The sequence below is a fragment of the Lagopus muta genome, chromosome 18 (assembly GCF_023343835.1).
Source record: "Lagopus muta isolate bLagMut1 chromosome 18, bLagMut1 primary, whole genome shotgun sequence".
NCBI classification, from domain to species: domain Eukaryota; kingdom Metazoa; phylum Chordata; class Aves; order Galliformes; family Phasianidae; genus Lagopus; species Lagopus muta.
In genome coordinates, this window is record NC_064450.1 from 1,933,358 (window position 1) to 1,954,038 (window position 20,681).

At 53.2% G+C, this 20,681-nt stretch overlaps 2 protein-coding genes across 3 annotated transcripts; one reads left to right on the top strand and one right to left on the bottom strand.

Moving 5' to 3' along the window:
• The first annotated feature begins 1,136 nt into the window (after positions 1-1,136).
• CCDC42 (coiled-coil domain containing 42) lies at positions 1,137-5,242 on the top strand. The gene is made up of 7 exons (XM_048965064.1): positions 1,137-1,499; positions 1,815-1,920; positions 2,026-2,130; positions 2,595-2,792; positions 3,472-3,681; positions 4,045-4,203; positions 4,572-5,242. The coding sequence occupies exons 1-7, from the start codon at positions 1,411-1,413 to the stop codon at positions 4,641-4,643; spliced, it is 939 nt and encodes a 312-aa protein (XP_048821021.1). The 5' UTR covers positions 1,137-1,410; the 3' UTR covers positions 4,644-5,242.
• A 2,663-nt stretch (positions 5,243-7,905) lies between these two features.
• LOC125702322 (bMERB domain-containing protein 1-like) lies at positions 7,906-19,834 on the bottom strand. 2 transcript variants are annotated; one of them, XM_048965435.1, is made up of 7 exons: positions 19,645-19,834; positions 14,795-14,915; positions 12,722-12,795; positions 11,049-11,163; positions 10,876-10,916; positions 10,268-10,422; positions 7,906-9,961 (listed from the first exon to the last, which is right to left on the bottom strand). In XM_048965435.1, the coding sequence occupies exons 1-6, from the start codon at positions 19,718-19,720 to the stop codon at positions 10,304-10,306; spliced, it is 546 nt and encodes a 181-aa protein (XP_048821392.1). In that variant the 5' UTR covers positions 19,721-19,834; the 3' UTR covers positions 7,906-9,961; positions 10,268-10,303. The 2 variants fall into 2 exon arrangements, with proteins under 2 accessions (XP_048821392.1, XP_048821391.1); XM_048965434.1 differs by having other exon boundaries at positions 10,843-10,916.
• Positions 19,835-20,681: the final 847 nt, after the last annotated feature.

The following is a 20,681-nucleotide window of genomic DNA, read 5'->3' on the forward strand; positions in this document are numbered from 1 at the left end:
ACCACAGCTGTGATACTGTTCCAGGTTTGAGAGGACCTACCAGGACAGGGCACGGCGTTGGCCATCACAGCTCTTGGACCACAGGCATGGACCAGCATCTTCTGAATGGGATCTGCGTGCTTCCTCTGAAACAACAGTGCGTGGTGAGCAAAAACCCCATGGACTGCCCAATGGATGGGCGTTGCAGCCCCAAGGGAGCAATGAAATACTGTAGAGGCCAAGGCAGAGGGGCAGCCCTGGTAGCAGACGTGCCTTGGGAGCAGGAAGGCAGCTGATGGCACCGCCTGCTCCCCACAGCCTGCCTATCATTTGTATGGCCGTGTCGTGTAACGGGGAATTCTCAGCGAGACTGGGAAGCCAGCCAGTGTTTCCCCTTGGAAACGCCTGCCTCCAATTATTCATAGAGGTAAAGAACTTTAACTGCCTGAGCTGCTGATCCCAGCGCCCAGCAGCCACCTCAGGCTGCTCTGCTCTTCCCTAAAATGATTGCATTCCCCCAGAAGCCCAGCTGGAGTCTGCCTGACCTGTTGATATGGGAATAGCTCAGTGCTGTCCACAGGGAAGACACCTGTGGCTGATTTTAACCTTCATAATAAAAGCCAAATGCATCCCTGGCTTTGCCTTGGTCATTTGTTTCTAAATGAAGCATCTCTCGCATAACTAATGGTCCCCACCTGCACCATATATCTTCCTGCTGCTTAAAGCAGACAGAGCTGGCAGCCTTTCCCCGGCTTGCTGGTTCATAATGAGCACAGGGTGATGTTTGCCTGAAAGTAGTTTCCCTGATACAGGTCGGGCTTGTAACCAAAATGAAGCCTGCAGAGAGTCTCACCACCAGGGCAGGGGCATTTCACATGCAGTAGCCTGCAGATGGATCTTGCACGTTAGGGCTGAGGAAGGCAGAGGTTGCCCTTGGCAAACATAGAGGGTGAAATGTTTTGTGGAAGGAGCAGATATGGAGGTTAGTGCTATCTGTGAGTGGGGACCTTTGGGAGCAGTGTGTCATCACAAGGCACTGTCCTAAGCCCATGGGGCAGCAGAGCCCTTCTGGCAGCCCAGCACTGCAGGGAGCTGGGCACAGCACGGACTGCAGAGGGGCAGGGCCCACATGCACTCTGCAGTCCCTTCCATGAGGATGTGGGGTATCACACCGCTTTGGTCTCTAGATAACTGCCTGAGCATCTTCTAACCGCCTTGGAACCTGTTCCATGCCAACCAACCACCAACAGCAGCAGTAGGCACAACCAGGGCATAGAATGCCCTAAAAAAGTAGAAGCAGGAGGCTCCCAGGACTACAGCCCTTCCTGAGCATTTCTCCTCTGCACTGCTGAGCCGTGGGCTGGAAGGGCAGGTCCTGGGGTGACGGGGCAGCAGCTGCACCAGGAAGACCTGAACTCTCTGGGCCGCGCAATGGCTGAAGCAATGGCCACTGTGGACAGTGAGGACCTCTCAGGCTATTTCAGCATGCAATACAGGCAGAATCTGCTGCTCTTGCTCAAGTAGGGAGCTCCTCCATTCCCTCCATCCTCTTGTTTCCTCCACCCCTGCAAGCTCCCATCCCTTATCTCCCCCATTCATCTCCTTACCTCCACCACTTCAGCCTCTCCTTGCACCTCCCTTCCCCAGCCCTGCAACCCCTCCTCAATGTCTCCATGGGATCCCCTCCGTAGAGCTTTCCACCCTGGTCCTGGGAGACTCGTGCTGTTGGACCAGCTCTGAGACAGGTCCTGGGCGGGGTGATGGGGCAGAGCAAGCCAGCATCCTGCCAAGGTGCTGAGCCCAGCCAGTCACTGCACTGAATGCTTCTGTGGCAGGAAACTCAAACTGACCGAGGAGGACTCTCTGTCTCCATTTATTCGCCTCCAGGAGAAGAAGAAAGAAGCCCAAGAGATGCAAAGGGTTCTGGAGGATAAGGAAGAGGTGAGAAAGGTGGAAGGGCTCTGGTCACGGCTGGGATGGCCCACGGCTTTTTGGAGGGTGGCAGTGAGCACGGACAGCCAAGCCTTGTCCCCTCTGTGCTTCCAGGCCTTCAGGGTGAGGATGGAGGACATCACCTGCAGGTGGAAGGAGCTCCAGGCCAAGGAGGCCGAGCTGAAGGCTCACATGAAGAAATCTGAGAGGACCCTAAAGGTACAGCTGCCCCTCCTCTGCCCATCTGACACAACGCTGAGATGCACGGCCAACTCCTCCCCTCCCCTGGGAAGAAGGACTGCAGAGCAAACTCCTCTCTGCATGGATCTCCCTTAAGCCCTGAGCTGCCTTCGCAGCTTTGTACCAGACACAGAAGGCCCTGGGAGGGCCAGTGCAGCACCCAGCTCATCCTGCCCCACTGTGACCCCCAAGGGCCCCAGGCAACCCCCAGAGGGGCTCATACTGTCCCCACTGATTGAAAAGCAAAGTGCCATCCTAGATGCTTGTCTCCAAGAGCAAAGTGCCGGTGCTAATGAGATGGCCTGATTAAGCAGAAAGGAAATGTGTTCCAGGGGAAAGATGACTTCTCACAGCACTTCTGCATGACACAGTTCCTTCTTCTCTTGCTTTCCTTTCCCTGTGTGCATATATATGTGTGTGTCTTGATGGGGAAACACTGACAGGAAAATGATAAGATGCGAATCCAAGCTCTAAAGAAAGCTGGCAAAGAAAGGAAGATGAAGATGCAAAAGGAGAGTGAGCTCTTGAGAGCTAAGAAGGAACTGGAAGCCCTGAAAATTAAGCACCAGAAACTCAGTGACAGAGTGCAGAACTACTCTATCTTTGAAACCTATCTGGAGGATGTGGTGAAGGTCTCACAGGTGAGTGTGGAAGGCAGCTCATGGCCTCAGGGAGGGCCTTACTTGGGCATTAAACCTAGAGAAGATAAGGTACATCCAGGAAAATCATAGCATTTGGTCAAGCCCAGAGGCCTCAGATGGGATGAGAAGAGGTTCACTGTAACCAGGGTGAGTCAGGGGAATCAGAGTTAAAGGAAGAGAACCAGAAAAGGAGGGGAAGGCTTGGGAAAACTAAAGGAAAACTATTAAAAAGGGAAAAGGCACAGGGATGAGTGGAATGGGGAACACTTTGAGTCACTGCTTCATATCACACTGATGGTGTGAGAGGAGTAAAATGCTGTCTGGAGATGGGAACCCAGGCTGTATCCTTTCAAGGAAGCCTGGGAATTATTCCATGCATCACTCCTCCTGGGATGCCAGTGGCCCCCTCCCAGGTCCAGGTAGATCAGCACAGGCAGTTGCATTTGTGCTTTTATCGGAGCGCTGCCCCCTTGGAGAAGAGGCGCCATGCCTCACCTTGCTTATGGCAGCTCTGGGAAGAGCACAACAAGAAGTTACCAGGGATGAAGCACTGCTCACAGCCCAACTTGGCTGGCAGTCCATAATAGAGGGAAGACATTCCAACTGGGGCAGGTGCTGCACCTCATGAACAGTGCCATCATGATGGAGGGCTGGGATTACTAACCCCACTGTGCTGCAGTTTGAGGAGATCCAGGCAATCATTTGGCACTACAAGAGGTTAGTGAGGATGCGCAAGGCCCTGCTGCAAGCAGAACGTGGGCTTAAGGAAGCAAAGCAGAAAGCCAAGGAACTCAGCCAGCATGATGAAGATGAGAGCCTGCAGTACAACAGTGACCTGGATCAGCTTCAACTGCGTTCTCATCAGGCTCAAAGGGATGTTCTCACCAGGGTGAGGAAAGATGGGGCAGGCAGGGGAAGACCTCCCAGGCCTGGAATGAGTTGAGTCCCATCAGGCAGAACGGGAGAGTGGGAGGGTGGCAGCAGGATTCCCAGTTCACGGAGGTCACAAATGGGGTGAAACCCACCAGAGCGAGGGCTGCAGGAGCCAGAGGAGAGATGGAGAAACTCCTGGGGCAAGGAACAACTATGGTGGTGTCTGGATAAGGTTAAAACACGCCAACCAGCAAGCATGTGATCTTCTCAGAAAACCAGTCAACTGTGGAAATTAATCTCTCCAAATCAGGGTCTCTAGTGCTAAGGCAGCATCTTTGCTGGGTCATGTCCACATGCTGCCTGTCTCCTTTCCTCTCAGGAGTGTCTCTGGGCTGACATGCAGAAAACAGCTGCCAAGAAAAGCCAGGAGCTGGGGACCATCAAGATGGCCATCCTTGGCCTCTTCCAGCACGTGAGCAAGCAGATGAAAAGAAGCCTTAATGTGCCAGTGGATGACAGCTACGCACAGCTGAGCGCGGTAGGGCCAAGCCAGACCACTTCTTCCTGCCCAGAAAGAGGAGCAGTAATGACCCTCAGCTGCCCAAAGGGAGGGGAGAGCCCAGGGAAACCAAGATGCCCAGCAGATACCAATGTTTTCACCTGAGTCCTCTGTTGGACAGAAGACATCAGGAAAACCTGGGTGTGGGTCCCTGCTGCAGGGTGACAAGGGGTGGGAGACTGGCAGGTTAGGACAGGATGTGCGGGTCAGCCCATGGCCAAGGTCTGGCCTTTACCCCTTGTCTTCCTAAAGGGCCAATAAGTTCCCCCCTGCCTCTTGCTCCCATCCCTACCGTGAGACACATTCCCCAGCACTCTGAGCTCTACCATCTCTCTTCCCTACCCTAGATTCAACAGTTTATCCAGGACCTCATGCACATCTTAATGGAAGTGAAAAGAAAGGGCATACAGAGCCGTTAGCATGCAGCTATGCCTATGGGGCTGCAAGGAAGATGCCAACTTGACCTGGTCTGCCAGCAAAGGCCCAGCAGCATGAAAAGGGTAAGAAAAGGACAGAGAGCCCCACAGATGTTGTAGACTTTACTATAGGTTACGTCAGTGAAGTTTCATACCTTTCTTGCCCTTCTCTCCTGCACTGTCACTCGCACCTTCTCACACTATTAAAAACAATATGTTTTAAGATGGATCCATTTCTTGGGGTGGTTGGCACCATTGGAACAGCTCCATCCCACAGCTTCATCCAAGCGGTGCCTTCTCTGGCAGATGGGATGCTGGTTGCAGAGTACAGCATCCCAGGATATAGGCTCAGATAGGGGTTCATGTCCACACCTGGACGTACCACTCAGTTTAAGCTGAGGTATTCAACAGGAACATCACAAAGGAGGGAGGACTGTCCTTCCAGAGAGCTTCAGAGATTTTCCTGCGTCACCACACCCAGTGCCTATGGGAATGTGGATTTCCCTACGCAGCCACTCACTGTGTACCCAAACCCATCCCTCTGCTGCTGTTAGAAGTGTTGACAGGTGAAGGATGAACCAGATGAATGAATCGCAGCAAGCATTTGCTTGTTCACTGTGAGTCCTAACATGATGAATACAGAAACAGAGGACTACTTTCACCTGGATTTCAGGTCTCAGCAGCAGAACATCGCCCTGCTCAGCATCTTGGTGCGATGAAAACGCAGAAGGAAACACAACAGTGAAAAACTCAATTGCAGAGGCAAGGGCAGTAATTGCTCCTCAGCTACTGTGTGTGAAAAGAGAGCTCATTTCTTTCTGAAACCTTGACATGTTAATGCTGTGTGGGCCAAGACAGGCCCTGTGTTCTTCTGAATAGATCACCAGAGCAGTGGGAGGTGAGTGGCATTCTGCATTCCAGCTGGCAAGGAAAAGTAAAAGATGTTGCAACTTTATGCAGCCACCGTGTGCCCACACTTTAATGATTTCATTATGTTCCTTCTGTAGAATGGGGATTGTGACTGTCAAGGAGGAGCAGGGGTGGGCTGCTCCTTGAGGCGGGTGCCCCATGGTATGCCACCAAGGAGAGGTTCATGGCTGAGGTTCATGAGTGATGGCCAGGCTATGTACAGCTCCAAGATCAAGGTAGAAAATCCAGCTGGCAGGTCAAGATGAGAATCAGTTATAAGGCCATGCACTGGCTTTCCTGCAAGGCAAAGACCAAAACTCCCACGCTGAGTCTCATGCTGGAAACTCCTTGGGCAGCAGCTCTCCATGCCAGTGCAGGATCTGAGAGCCCTTCCCCCATTGCATCTTCCTATCTTGCACTGCCTTGCATCCTGGGCTCTGCTTTCCAGTGAGACCAAGCAGCAGCAGCAGAAGGGAGAGAGAATTACAGGAGAGAGCACATCTTGGTGAGGTCCTCAGGGGTACCAGAGGTTGGTAAATGTCTTGTAGAGGCACTGGTGACGATAGAAAAAGCTGCTGAAAAAGTCATCTCATGACTCATCCCAGCAGAGATGAGGTTGTGTGTTTGTGTCCTTGCGTCTCCTCTCTGCAGAGATGCATCCAAAAGGACCAGGAGCATTTATACCCACCCTGAGAGGTGACTCAGCTGTCCTCTCTTCTTCCACCCATGGCCACCCCCTCACCATCTTCAACATCAGTGGCAGCTGCTGGTGGCTGATGGGAACGGGGTGGTTGTGCCCAGGGAAATGGGGGCTGCATGGGGTAATTATGGAAAGACCTTGGAGAGTCTCAGGGTCAGGCTGTCCACTGCAAACAGGCTACTGGAGGGAGAAACCAGCAGCTGTGCATCTCCAGAAGGGAAAAGAGTTATTCCCAGAGCCCTGCCGGATGGCTTTGGCATGAGCAGGGTGGGGAGACGGAGCTGAGCCTAATGCCAACCAAACTGTAAGGACAGGGGGGTGACACAGGAGGCGTCCAGGTGGGAAAGTGTGAGAGCAAGGTGTTTCCCTGAGCATCACAATGACTGCAGTGCTGCCTACCGACCCCGTCTGCCTTGTGATGGTGGGTGAAGCAAAAGCAATGTGACTCACACTGCTGTGGGAAATGGAAGTAAAAACTAAAATTACCTGATCAGATGTCAGGGTTTAAGCTCAGTGATGCTGCATATAGCCAACTGTTTGTGTGTGTGTCTGTTAATAGCCTGTCTTTTCCTTGCAGAATTGCAGGGTTTTGGTTTGTTTGCATTGTGTTGCTTGATTTTGAGTGTCGGGGTGTTTGTTTTTTTGTTTTGTCTTGTGTTGTTTTTTTGGTTTTCTTTTTGTAAGATTTCTTTCTCTTGGCGCAGAAATGACTTAAGCATTGGCTAAATCCACAGACTGTTGACAGAAAATCCCCGTCACACTGAAATGTTGTCACTGGTTTAATCTGGGTTCTGTTAACATTTCCTCTGTTCCATCAGTGTGGGAGGAGCTGGAAATGCAGGTCCCCCTGCTCTGACCCCACCAGTGACAGTGGCATTTCCACTGTCCAGAGAAGCCAGGTGTGCCTGGTGCCATTGCACACTCAAGTGATGGGACAGGCTCTGACACAGAGGGTCACCCCATGATGCTGTCACCTGGAGACATGCTTCTCCCATCTTAGGTGCTCTGTGAGGACCTAGGACAACCCATGCTAGCACCAACTGCTGTCCTCCATAGTGACTTCAGAAAACATTGCTGGCTTGTTAACCCCATAATTAGCACTTACCCAGGACTTGGCATGCCAAGCATCACCAGATGCCAGATGGCAGACATGAGAGTCATTAGACCCAAATTAGAGCATTGTTTCTGCATATGTAGTTTCTATTCAAGAGAGAATGTGGGTGCCAGAGCTGCCTGGTCCCCCCTCAGCAGTCACTGGAGTAAAAACACATCGTGTCTGTGAGTGACTGTGAGCTCCTTGGTCCTACACATCTGCACAAAGCCTGTCCTGCTTCTCTGCCCCCAAACTGCCTCTCTCCCCTCCTCGTTATGGCCACCATGAGGTGTTTTATGAACCAGAAAGGGAGTCTCCTGCCTTCCCAAAGATTTTTCAGCCTGATCCAGAAATGAAATGTTAGGTCACCAGCCAGAAAGAGAAGGGTCAGGCTTCTCAACCCTTTTGTTTCTACTCCTGCAACACTAGGGGATCCCAAATGCTGCCTGGCTTTAGGGGACTTGGTTCACGTTCTGCTCCAACCACCCTGCTGTGACACCACCTGATACACCTCCGCAAAGGTTCCAAGCAGGAAAAGACATTTACAAATGAAGCTTCCAACAGACATTTATTAGTTTGGGTTGAAATCAATGCACATGAAGGAGTGTCGCTCCCGTGTGCTGCACACCTTTGCCATCAGTTCAGTACAGGCCAACTGGGATCATACGGCCAGGACTGCAGCCTTTCTCCATGACCAGCCTTACAAACACAGCCATCAACAGAGCAAAGTGAGTCAGGATCCTCCCCACCTTCTTCCTGGCCATCCTCCCTGCCCTACCAGCACTGGGTCCTGGGGCCTCATAGGGTGGAAGCAGGGATTAATTTGGGGGTCAAACTGAATCAAGAGCTCTTCCTTGCCTTTGGCTCCCTGTCAGCCCAAGCAAGCAATGTGGCTCTGCTATTCCCCCTTCCAAAGAAGGCCTGGGGAAGGCTAGCACAGGGAGGGCCTTTCTAGTTCTTCAGGTCTGTTGTCCACAGTCAATGCCCACATTGCACCATGTGTGTGGCTGCAGAGTGATGAAGCCAACCAACCACAGGGCAGGGAATGAAAGAGCAAGGAGTAAGAGAAGCCTCATCTGCCCCACCAGCTCCAGGCTGGATGCTATTGAAGATGGTCCGTCTTCTTGAGCAACAGGCACAGCACCTTATTGCAGTGTGGAGGCACCTTGTGCTGCTCCACAGGTCTGGCAGAGCAGAGGGAAGCACTCTGACCTGCAGTGCTTCCTCCAGGGTTCCACATCCCCAAAGCAAAGGGTACAGGGAACAGCAGGCAGGTACTGTGGGATGCAGGTCACCAACAACAACAACACATAAGGAGGCTTCACACTGAGACCTCAGAAGATACCAAAAGCAGGGTCCCACCAGCACTGAGTATTATCGGGATGAATGTACCATTAGGTGCAAGGAAAAGAGACTGATGGTTGTGATCTCACTGACCTGGGCATGCAGGACAGTGACCCAGGCAGGAATACCATCTCAGGACTGCAACAAACAGCAGCAGCACTGAGCTGAAGGCCTCAGCAACTTGGCTACGGGGCAACCAGAGCTCTTGGGCAGCCACCAAATGCCCCCCCCCCCACCTATTGGAGCCATCCCATCCTACAGGGCAGGCAGGTTTTGGAGATGTGAGAGCTCTTCACATCCTATAAAGAAGAGCCCTTGTGCTGTCATGACAGCCATTAGCAGCTCCAGTTGTGCCATCTAAACATGGATCAAAATGTTGACATGCTCAGAGGGGACACCAGCATCTGAGGCACTGGGAGACCTCATGGTGCTGTGATCTTTCACACAGGGATTACGTGCTGGTCATGGTGCCAAGCCTGGAGGCACTGGTGGGCACTGGTGGTCAGGGCTGAATGCCCTCCTGGCAGTGCAGGTGTCCCTCACCTGCTCTCTCCAACCATCCCTGCCATGTTTCTCATCTCCCGTTTGGTTTCCATTTCCCATTGCATTTTCCCCTGATCTTCTGATTTTTTTCTCCTTTCCTGTTTTGCTCTGGTTTCCTTTTCCTTTGGAGCTGAAACTGAACCCAGTAACAGTGAGCTGGGAAGGGCAGCTCATCTGCCTGTAATTCAACACACTACATCTGTGCTCAGGTGACAACTTCACGAAAATCAGCCCTTCGTTCAGTTGCCTTTAGGGATGGCCCTTCCCTCCTCACAGCCCTACCCAGAGCCATAAAACCAATGCAAGCACAACAAAACCCTGACCAGAGACATTCCCCACAAAGAATCCTTTGGAATCAGCCCACAGAGACTCACAAGGTGGTACAAGGCCAAGGATGAGATCTGCAACGACGACATGTCCAGGGATGGTGGATGCTCCCCAAATATCAGCTCCAATGCTTGTTTAGTTGCCCTGTCCAGGTGAAGAATATCTCTGGATATTCTTGTTTGCTGCACACATCTCTTCCAAGCTGAGCTAAGGTGGAATTCAGTGTTTGTTGATGTCATGGAGGTTTGGCCATTGATGTGGCACCAAGGAAACATACCATCATTCAAGCTTGCACCAGCCTGCATGGAAAGTCTCGTTGGTAGCAGTGCTGCAGTGGGAAGCATGAATAATGACGGGAGGTTGGAACTCTCAGAGGAGAGCAGGTTGTGGACTCTGGCTGGAGACCTGGGCAGGAAAGGAAAGAAACAGGAGACCATGGGTCGCAAGTGTGTGATCCCCTTGGTGCTTCCTTCCATGTCTTCAGCATCCTCCCAGCAATGACCACTGCTTCCCTTCCAAACCCTCTCTCAGGACTCAGTGGGGCTCTGACACTTTTCTTCAGTGACCAACCCACAGAGCAGGGCTGCAGCCTGGTGGTCCATCACACCCTGCTTCTTTTGTGTCCCCCACATACCAGTGCCAACCATCCCTCCCTGCACTTGGCGGCTTCAGCACCCCCAGAAGTCCTTGTCACAAAGCCCAGCACACTACCGTGGTCACGTCCCATGCAGAGGAGCTGGGAGCCGGCTACATGATGGAGCAGGTGAAGCCACAGCACTCCTTGAGCAGGGTGAGGCCCGTTTTGGTCATGTACGGTGCGGAGGTTTGCTGCCCCCTGGAAGTCATTTTTTTCTCTCTGACAGGAGCTACAGAAAGAGGCACTGTAAGCTTCAGGTGTGTTCTTGGAGACAAGGACATAAGTCTGCTTCTTCTGAAAGGTCCTCTCAGCACAGCACTGCTGCCCCAGAGGAAGGCTGAGTGGATGGCACGACTTGTTGCTTTAGTCAGTGCATGACGAAATGGAAGGAGCTGATTAGAAAGGGCCTGATGAAGTACATGAACCACAAGGTGACACCTGCTCATCCCAGATCTCCTAGGACATGCTGGCTGAGAAATGTATGGAAGCATTGCATCTCTACTGACTGGTGATGTTTCCAGCACCAGCACCTCCCCACACTGAGCTAGTTCTACATAGAGGGATGAAATCTTGGCACCAGACTGCTTAGGGAAGGGAAGAAACTGCCAGGGAGGTTCAGTGCAAGGAATATAACTCATTGACCACCTACTTGCTTTCTGGAGGTAGCTTTTGGAGAGCTTACTTTGCAGGAATTCTGCCATTTCTTTGTCTTCTTCTCTCTCCCTGCAACAAAGAGATTGTTTAGCACATGGAAAAGGAGCAACGAGGCATCCAGAAACATCTGTCAAAGCATAATACAGATCTGAGGAAAGCTTGCACTGTCCTCACTGCAAGGAATAACTTGTTCCCAGCTACCTGAGCCTCTCAAACTCCACATCGTCCACCAGGAAATCCCGTGTTTCCACCAGCTTGTGGATCTGCTGCACCAGTTCCTCCTCCTTCTGCTTCTCCTCATTGGACTTCTCAGTCTCTGCATCACAAGAAGTGTATTTAGCTCCTCTGCATCCCTCCCATGCAAAGTTGAGCCAAGCCAAGCTTGCTGTGCTCTGCTCCACCTGGGAGTGGCTATGAGAGTGGGGGTAAAAGCCAACCCAAAGTAGGCTCCAGGATCCAGATACAGGCTGCTAAATAAGCAAAAATCTCACCTCAACTCACCCAGGTCTGGTGTCATCAAACTCAGATTTTTGAGTTTTGCCCCTGAAATTTCCATGGGGATGAGCACTGTGAGATGTAACTGGGAGCTTCACAAGGCAGAGGGGTCCCTAAGCAAGGTGAGATCCCACCAGTGAGGCTACCTTGCTTAGAGATCCCTCCTCTGCTTCCCTAGGGGTCTCCACCCTGCACTGGGCACCTGACCCCCAGGTGCTCAGAAAAGTCAGATTCAGGTGTCATCCTCCTGCCAAGATGCACTGAACCCACGTTTCCCACACCAGCACACCCAGCCGCAGTGCCAGCATGGTGCTGACCCATGGAGAGCCCCAGAAACCCACCTGGCTGCCTCTGAGCACCATGGGACCCATTTGTGTCACACATATAGGAACCTTCAAAGCCCATCTGGTCCTACTCCCCTGCACTGAACAGGGACACCCACAGCTCCATCAGTGCTCAGAGCCCCGTCCCCTGACCCTGGGTGTCTGCAGGGATGGGGCACCACCACCTCCTTGTGCAGAGAGTTAGTGAAGCCCTGGGAAACTCTCACATCATGCAAACTCATGTTCTATACAAACTGGTATATAGCAGCAAGCAGAATGCATAAAAATCCTTGGGGATTGGACTAGAGGATCTTCACACGTTCTCTCTTGCTCAAAGCACTCTGTGATTCTACAAGATGACAGAGCTAGCGCAGTGTTAAATATGGACAGCTAGCTTGGGTGGAAATAGTAAATGCCTGTGTAGCACTATTTAATAACAATTTCTGAATTCAGCAGCCAGCTCCAAAATCAATCCAGCTCAGGATGGATCAATCTCCTGTCTTCCTTCAGCTAAATAAAAATGCAGCAGAATTCACAGCATGGAGCCAGCCAGGGTCTCAGCAGCTCCCTAAGCTGTGTATTGATCTGCAGCTTCAAGTCTGCTTTGTATTGATGGGAGGTGCTGCTGCAGGGGTCTGGGTAGAAGGAACTTCTCATAACCTTTGTGTTGTCAGAAAGATCCCCAGAAAATAATTTGCTGTGATATTTTGGTACAAATAGGGCACTTCACTCTGATGCCACCAGAAACATCAGGTTGGGCACAAACATACCAGCTACATGGGGATAGTTAATGGTCTGCACTCCTGGGTTAGAGCACATCAGAGTTAACATACCCTCCATACAAACACTGCTTTTTTCCAAATTGCTGATGTCACAGTCCACCAGGACCACCCCTTTGAACTACTAAAGGCACTTTAAGCTCAAGCTTCTCATTGCTGCCTTCAGCAGCAGCATCTCCGGGAGCATCCCAGTGTGGGAGCTGGCCAAGAGCTTCCTGGGCTTCATGGAGATCTTTCTGCTGAGCGCATGGCAGGGTGCAGCTCTACAGAGCCTTACCAGGAAGGGCAAGGAGCTTTTGAAGCTCCTTTTTCAGCCGGCTGATTTCTTTGCAGAGCTGAATGTCATCCATCCTGCAGAGACACAAATGGAATCAGGGCGGTTAGCGAAGCAGAAATCTCATCAATGACAACAACACCTCAGTAAAACCTGGCACACGCGCCAGGCGATAGCATGGATAGCATGGAAATGGGGTATGGGCTGCTGGATCATTGAAACCAAGGAACTGTGATCTGTTCTTCATCCCGACAGACTTCATTGGTCCTCCCAAGCTCTACCAAGAACCCAACATGAAGCATGACCTTCCCAAGGCCTCCAGTGCAGCAATGCACCGACACTGCAGGCACATGGCAGAGCAGCCAACCTGGCACCACACAGTTGAGATTTCTCACAAGCTCCACGTCTGTGAGCAGTGCAAAAGCCCTAATTCACGCTCTGTGTCTGCAGATAACACACGATTGGATCCACGAGCTGCTGCCACAGATGTGCCCCTGGCTCCCTGTGCGGTGTGCATTGCTAAGAGCCCTGTCTGCTTCTCCAGTAATCCCGCAGCCCTTCGCTGAGTCACCCCGTCAGGATGAGTCACACTGGAGCTGGGGGCACCAGAAATATTAATTAGAGAGAGGGAAACCAACAGAGCGACAGAGAGGAACCCTGTGTGATACTGCTGTAGGAGGAGAACATCCCAAGTGGAGGAAGCCTTTCCTCTTGGCAGAAGTAATGAATTGGCAATAATAAAAGTTGTCATTTCAGTACAATCTGGGAGATAGCAAAGGCAAGCAGCCGGGTCGTTGCTGCTGGAGCTGGGGTTGTCTCTGCCACCTGAGACATCTCGTTGCAGCAGGTTTCATTATCTTCCAAGCACGGACATCTCAGCAACATTGGAATGTGTTGGTTTGACATTTTCAACAAGAAAACACTGATTGCTATCGACTGACCAGGCGACTCACATCACTGTATGGTGGCACACGACGGAGGTGTACGTCTCCCTGAGTCCTACAGTCCACCTGACCCTAAATATGACTTTTATTTCCCCCACTGTGTCAAAAGTCCCACTCCAACCCCCAAGCCCTATCCGTTGTAGCCCTGGTGTGCGGAAGGTTCCTGTGCCCCCAGCAGGGCAGCCCCAGCTCCTCCTGCCCAGCAAAGCTGATGTTCCCATAGTTTCACACCACAGGTCTGATGCTCAAGCTCTGATGTGCAGCCCTGCTGTTCCCCAAAACACCCAAGCAATGAATGCTGCAGCTGTACCCACCCCAGGATGTGTTTTCTGTAGGTGATTCCCAAGTGCAAGCCAAGGAAGAAAACAAACAATGAGGTAAGAAGAACCACGAGCTGTGAGTTTTGACAGCACCTGTGAGATTTAGGTGCCAGTTGCCATGGAAAACATTCAAGCAATTCAGCTTTTGTGACTCCCAGAAATCCTCTGCAATCCCAACAACAACACCTCAGCTCCAGGTGTGTGGTGTGCGCTCCCTGTGCCAGCCCAGCACTTCTGGGGTCAGCCCAGGGCAGTGCTGGCAGCCCCGTCTCCATGGTTCTGGCTCAGAACCCAGTGCTGAGAGTATTGTTTATCCCATGCTGCAAATGAGCCTTGCTTTTTCCTTTGCTTTTTCTCAGCTCCCTCCCTGTCTGCTAAGCCCGTGTTAGGGCTGTGTGCACCAATTGGCTCCAAAGGAGCCGTGCAGCTCTGTCACATTGGCTTTTCTCTTGTCACCATCCCTCTGTGTTACAGTGGCTTTATTTCTGCTTCTTTGGCAGTGCCATATTGATTCTGGCACTCTGTGGACACAAATCCTCCATGCTGATGCTCCAAAAGGGGAGGAGGGGCTGGGAGGCCATAAGGTCTCCTCCAACCCACCCATGATGTGATACAATTCAATGATAAACTCAGGTTCTGTGGCTGCCCATGTCAGGGAGCAGCAGTGAGCTCCCAAACCTCGAGTACCTTCCCATGCCCAGCCCAAGAGCATCAACCTGCAGAGAAGATATAGTGCTCAGAGGACCATGGGCACGTTTTAGCTCAGTCAAACACATACCCCCAGTCCGCACAGGTTGGCTCCCAGCACTCACATGTATCGCAGCTCTGACTCCCTCCTCACCAGGATCTCCCTGATCCTCTCTATTTTGAAGAGCTCCCCTTCGATGTCATCAATAGTGGTGGAGGAGTCAGCCATGGAAATTATCTCATCCTCTGCAAAGGAAGCAGGAGCCCCGTCAGCCAGCAGCAGATGTTAACCAGGTGCTGAGGACAACAGGGCTGTACAGCAGACACCACGCAGCATCACCAGGCTACACATGCAGCTTCAACTTCTTTTCCAGGCTACCCACCAGGCGCTGCAAGAGGAGACAGCCTGACATGGAAAGTCACCACCAGATACAGGGGCACTGAGCTACTGGCAGATGTGTTTTGCCTTTATTTGTGCTCCACACAAAGCTGAGCACCAGAGCAGCTTTGCTCACTGCTGCAGCTGCATCAGACCCCTTGGCTGAGCAACCTCAGAGACACAAGCCTGTGTCTGCCTCCTCCTCCAGGACATGCCAGGGCCAAACCTGGGCCCATATAACACAAAACCCCCAAGGAGTCATGGAGGTGAAGGTCCCACTGCAGCTCCCGTTCCATTGCAGGGTGGGTGAACCCCTCCAAGGTACCTGGCAGGGCAGTTCAGCTTCCTTATCTCCTGAAGTGCTGAGCATCATCTCTGCAACCCACCTGGGGAAACTGAGTCAGGAAAAAGGGATGCCATTTGCTCCAGACCAGAGGCAAAACCATCCCAGCAAACCACAGGAAAAAGAGGCTGTTGTTTTTTAGTGGCAAGTTCAGGGATAGGCAGGATGAGAGCCCAGAAGCAGAGCTCTGCTCTCACCACCAGCTTTGTCTCTGCCAAAGTCTGATGTCCCACAGCTCCCAGTCTGCTCTATGGGATGACAGCTGAGGTTCTGCTCCCAGGCCAGCTGCCACCTTCCTGCCAGCCCAGCTCCCAGCATCACATCACCCAGCTTGTTATCACTGATGTGCAGCAGTGCATTCATCACACAGTGGCTAATCCAGCTCTCCTGTGATGTACAGGCAGCACAGGGTGGGGGGTGGGGGGCTCAGCAGCTACAGCAAAGCCAGGCAATGAGAAACACTAACAATCACATATATCAGGGGAAACTGAGCTTCCTTTGGATCCCCACAAGGCACATCTCTGCTCAGAGAGTTTCTGCAGCCCTGTAGATCAGGGAGGGGTTGCTGTGAAGGCACAAGGCAGAATGCCCCACACAGTGGTTCTCTACCCATCGCATAGAGCTGCTGGAGAAACTGTCCCCAGCGAGGCATGTTTCTGAAGCTGCTGGTGGAGAAAGTTGAATAGCAGAAATATATGTAGTTTAGGTTGGTGTGACTGGTTTGGAGAATAGCTTTCCACTCTTTCTGGCTTAGAAACTCATGAGGATTAATTGTAGCACATCTCCCTCTCCTCCAGCCATGCAGGTACTTTCTACCAACACCTTTACATGGAATCCTTAAACACTCCCCACCCTAAGCTGTTGGGATGCTCCCAGGAGCCCCACCCTGATGGACCACTGGATATGTGAGCTGAGCACAGAGTGGGGTGGGATGGGCTGCCTTCTGGCAGCTCTTGTCCCCGCTGCAAACGGGTGCTGGAAACCCTGCCCTTAGCCTGCTTTATACTGGCCTGAATGGGGTTGCTAGGGGACTGGACTGTGGTTGCTATGGGACCAAGGATGCAGTTTCTGCAGGACCGGACTGCTGTTGCTAAGGGACCGGACAATGGTTGCTAGGGGAGAGGGATGCTGAGCTCCCTTGTCCCAAGCATCCACCTGCTCAGCCACCCCAGGATGCCCGTGGCCCAGGGGATTTCGTGCACCTGAAGACAGGCAGGTGGCCCTGGTCACATCTCCCTGCAGCTGACGGGGACAAGCAGGTAACAACGCACGCGAGGTTGCAGATGGAACAGCCGCCGTGTGCCTGTAGGCTCCCTGGGGCTCGGCTGTAGTTCAGTGTGGCTGTAGATCTGCCAGAAAAAGCTGCATTGCTCAGCGTCACTTCTGCAACCAGGCTGAAATGACAAGGCTGATTATTTTATACATTCTCCAGTAAACAAAGAAACGAGCTCACTGCAGCTCTCATTAGCCAGGAACAAATCTTGGAGCACAGGGGTGGGTCTGGGGGAGGGAGGCTGTCACTGCTGGTCTGGGTGGGTGAGGGAATAGCCCAGAACATCTTTGATCATCGGTGGCAGAAGTACTTGGCTCAGGTCATCAGCCAGCTGCTTCCCAGTGGACGAGCACAATGCCTTGGAACAGGTGTCAGCATCATTCCTTCTCCCTTTTCATCCCAGAACCTCATTAGCAGCAGCCAGCCCGTCTGGGAGAGGCAAATCCTCACCTGTGTACCAAAGGGAGGAGGAGGCTGGATGATTTTTGCCCACGGTCACTTCCAGCAGCAGAGGCTGCAGGTTAGGAGTGTACTGTGAACCAAGGGCAGGTGGACATCACACAGCACAGCCATGGCTGCAGGAGCTGAGCTGGAGGCTCCCACTGGTGATGGGGTGGCACTCTGTGTCCCGAAGGTGAGACTTATCCTCAGACACACCAGGGAAGGTGTCAACAGAGCTCTAATCAAAGAGCTGCTTAAAACAGGAGAAGGGGCAGCTCCAAGTGAGAGCTCCTGCAAAAGGAAGCCTGTGGACCTCTGGGGGAGTGCACTCTTCCCACTGATTCCTTAAAATTTGCCCCAAGCACCTTCTCACCTTCTAAATTCAATGAGGAATGGGAAAAATCCTCGGGATCATAAATGCCAAGCTGCTGCTGTGCTTTTGGGTAAGGGTGAGGCCAGCATCAGCCAATCCTTCATGCTGTATTTGACACCAAGATTGCCCAAGGGCTCTGGAAGCGGGGCCAGAGACACCAGAGGCTGTGTGAACACCCAGGGAAAGGGACAAACTGCTACACTTCTGCATGAAACCCATCCACCAAACCTCATGAGAAACCAGTGAATCTGTGCAAGAGACCAAAAGGCAGGAACCCTTCAGGAAACTGGAACGGCTACCAGAGAAGTCCAGGGATCTGCATCGTTAGTCCAAGACACCTTCTGGACAAGGCTGTGAGCAACTCCATCTACCTACTAAGCCTGCTTTCAGCAGGGAGTTGGACTCGAGATCTGCAGAGCTCCCTCCTGATCCAAGTTACTCTGCAAAAACCAACTGAGTTTTGCATGGCTCTTCCCTACTAGACCAGGAGATGCCTCCTCCAGACAAATGTGGGGTGATATCAAGTTCCTGAAGCCCCAGCTACAGACATGGGCTAAAGCACAGCTTCCCTTTGCAGCCTGGGGTCCCCAGGGCTCCATGCATCCACTGCAGGTGTGGGAAGTGGGAACACTCAGAGCTCAGGAGGGACTAAACCTGGGCACATGGTACAGCAGGCAGCTGGGCAAAGACTTCCCTGGAGGTGGTTTTACTGAACAGGTCTGTAACACCCAACTCTCATTGCCTCCTTACATCTGGGCCCATGCTTGTGGTGCTGAGCATCCATTCAGGGATGCAGGATGACCCACGTGTGTGCAGCTCCCACAGATGCACACGCCAATGGAACCAGGCACAGGCATCAGCCCCACACTGCCCACAGAGCTCTCCAACAGCCACTGCTTCAACCTGGCAAACTGAAGAACAGGAGAAGGCTTTGATTTCAACTTGGGACTGTTCTGATCGTCACACACAGCCCAGGGGAAGAGAGTATCGTTAATGAGGAGTATAATAGCTGGAGACTCTCACTCCATATGGCTTTGATGCAAACATTTAGACAGCCAGCAACAAGCCCAGGATGAGTCACAGCAGCAGCCAGTGCAGGGTTGAGTTGCAAGTGATTTCTTTCGTGATTAAAGATGGGCAGTAGATTGGCAGTGCTCTGGGGAGGGAGGGCAGAGGTCTTCACCTGGGCTCCGTCCCAAGAGGCTTTTAATTCAGCTGCGGGTTTTCTCTGCCAGGAAAAGCAGTGTGAGCAGGGGGCATCCAGCTCATCAAAACCAACCCTTGTTGATTAGTGCATATGTGATAATGAGAGCAATCGCAGCTCGCTGCCCAGCTCTGGGCAGTGTTTGCAGAGGTGATATGGTGCTCACACCCCTGGTGCCTGCAGCATCTTCAGCACACAGCCAGGCACTCCAGACCTGGAGGACAAGGTCAGATCCCTGCAGGCCCCCCACCCAGATACCTGCCATGCAGGGGCAGGATGGAGGGATAAGTGCTGCTGTGCTGGAAGATACAGAGGAAGATAAAAACTTCAGGATGCTCCCCATGGAGCCGAGCAGCACCCGCACACTCGCATCCAGCTGGATGCTGAAGTTTGCTCTGTGCCTCCCCTTTTTGCCTTTCTGGCTGCTCGCCGCTGTCCTGCTGCACGCAGAGGTCTGGTGGGGAGCAGAACGAGATGGGAGCAGAAGGGGACGGGGGAGATGTCGGAGTGATGTCCTGGCAGGAGGTCCCCCCAGGCTGCGATGCTGCCTCCCAGCCCTGGGGCTCGACTGCGGATGACACCCGGCTCAGACCCCGTTTCCTACAGGAGGAACTGCTCAGAGTGGGGAAAGGCAGCAAAGGGCCGTGCGGGCACCCCAGGCTGCCCATCACAGCCATGCCCACAGCACGGTGCCTCCACATCTCTCCGGGCTGCACCAGCCTTGCGGAGGGCTCCATCTCCCCTCCACCACTTCATTTTCCCCAGCCATCCCTCCTTCCGCTTCTTTCCGTCTTTTCTCTCCCCCCATCCAGCCCTCCCACCCAGCGGGGGGCTCAGCGGCTCCCCCATCCTCTCTCCCCTCGCTTCCGAGACGCACCGCGAGGCTCCGCGACCCGACGTAGGTCGGGGGATTTGGGAAGGGGGCAACACCGGAGCCACCCGGGGGAAAGTTTGGATCTCACCTGGCGCCGTGCTGGCGGGCGGCCACCGGGTGGATTCCAGCGAGCCGTACCGGGGGGGGGTCCGCTTTCCCTCCATCCTGCAGAGCGCTGCGGCCGCCTCGCTTCTCCCCCGTCCGCACCGCTCGGAGCGGAGCGGCTCGGGGCTCCCGAGGCTCCCCGCCCCTCCGCCCGGCTCCCCCCGCTCCGCTCCCGCCGCGCCCTCTGCCGTTCTCCGCCGCCCCGCTCCGCTCCCCGCCCTTCGCCCGCACCGCGGCCGCTTTCTGTCTTTCTCTCTCGGGGCGTTTCGGAGCTCAGCTGGGTGTCCTCTGCCGCCGCGCACCCCCAGCCCAGCCACAGCCCCTGCCTCTCCAGTTCCGTGCCACAGACTTGAGCAGCTTCAGCACGAACACGGTCCCGTTCAGCCCAATGCATCCTTTGTGTCTCTCAGCGGGGCACGGCTTGCTGCAGACAAATAAACCGTGCGACAAAAGCGGGACAAAGAAAAGATGGTTGGCAGCGCTTTGGGAGCACAGGGGCTGGGCATGGGTCTAAAACCTTGCAGGGATCTTAGTGATCATAGAATCACGGCATCATCTCAGTTGGAAAAAATCATCGAGTCCAACCATCAGCCACGTCCCACCCAAGGCCACATCCATCAGTGCCACCTCTGGAACACCTCCAGGGATGGGGACTCTGCTGTAGCCCAGGGCAGCCCTGGAGATGTCCAAGGCCACGCTGGATCGGGCCCTGGGCAGCCTGGTCTGGTATCAAATGTGGAGGTTGGTGGCCCTGCCTGTGGCAGGGGTTGGAGATTCATGATCCTTGAGGTCCCTTCCAACCCTGGCCATTCTGTGATTCTGTGAATCATTAAGATTGGAAAAGACCACTAAGATCATCTATTCCACCCACCAACACACAACCACCATGCTCACTAAGCCGTATCCCTACGTGCCACATCTGCCTTTTCCCTGAAAACCTCCAGGGATGATTCCACCACCCCAGTGCGTGTTCACCGTGGCCACAAGGAATGAGTGCCTGGATCAGCTGTGCTCTGCAAC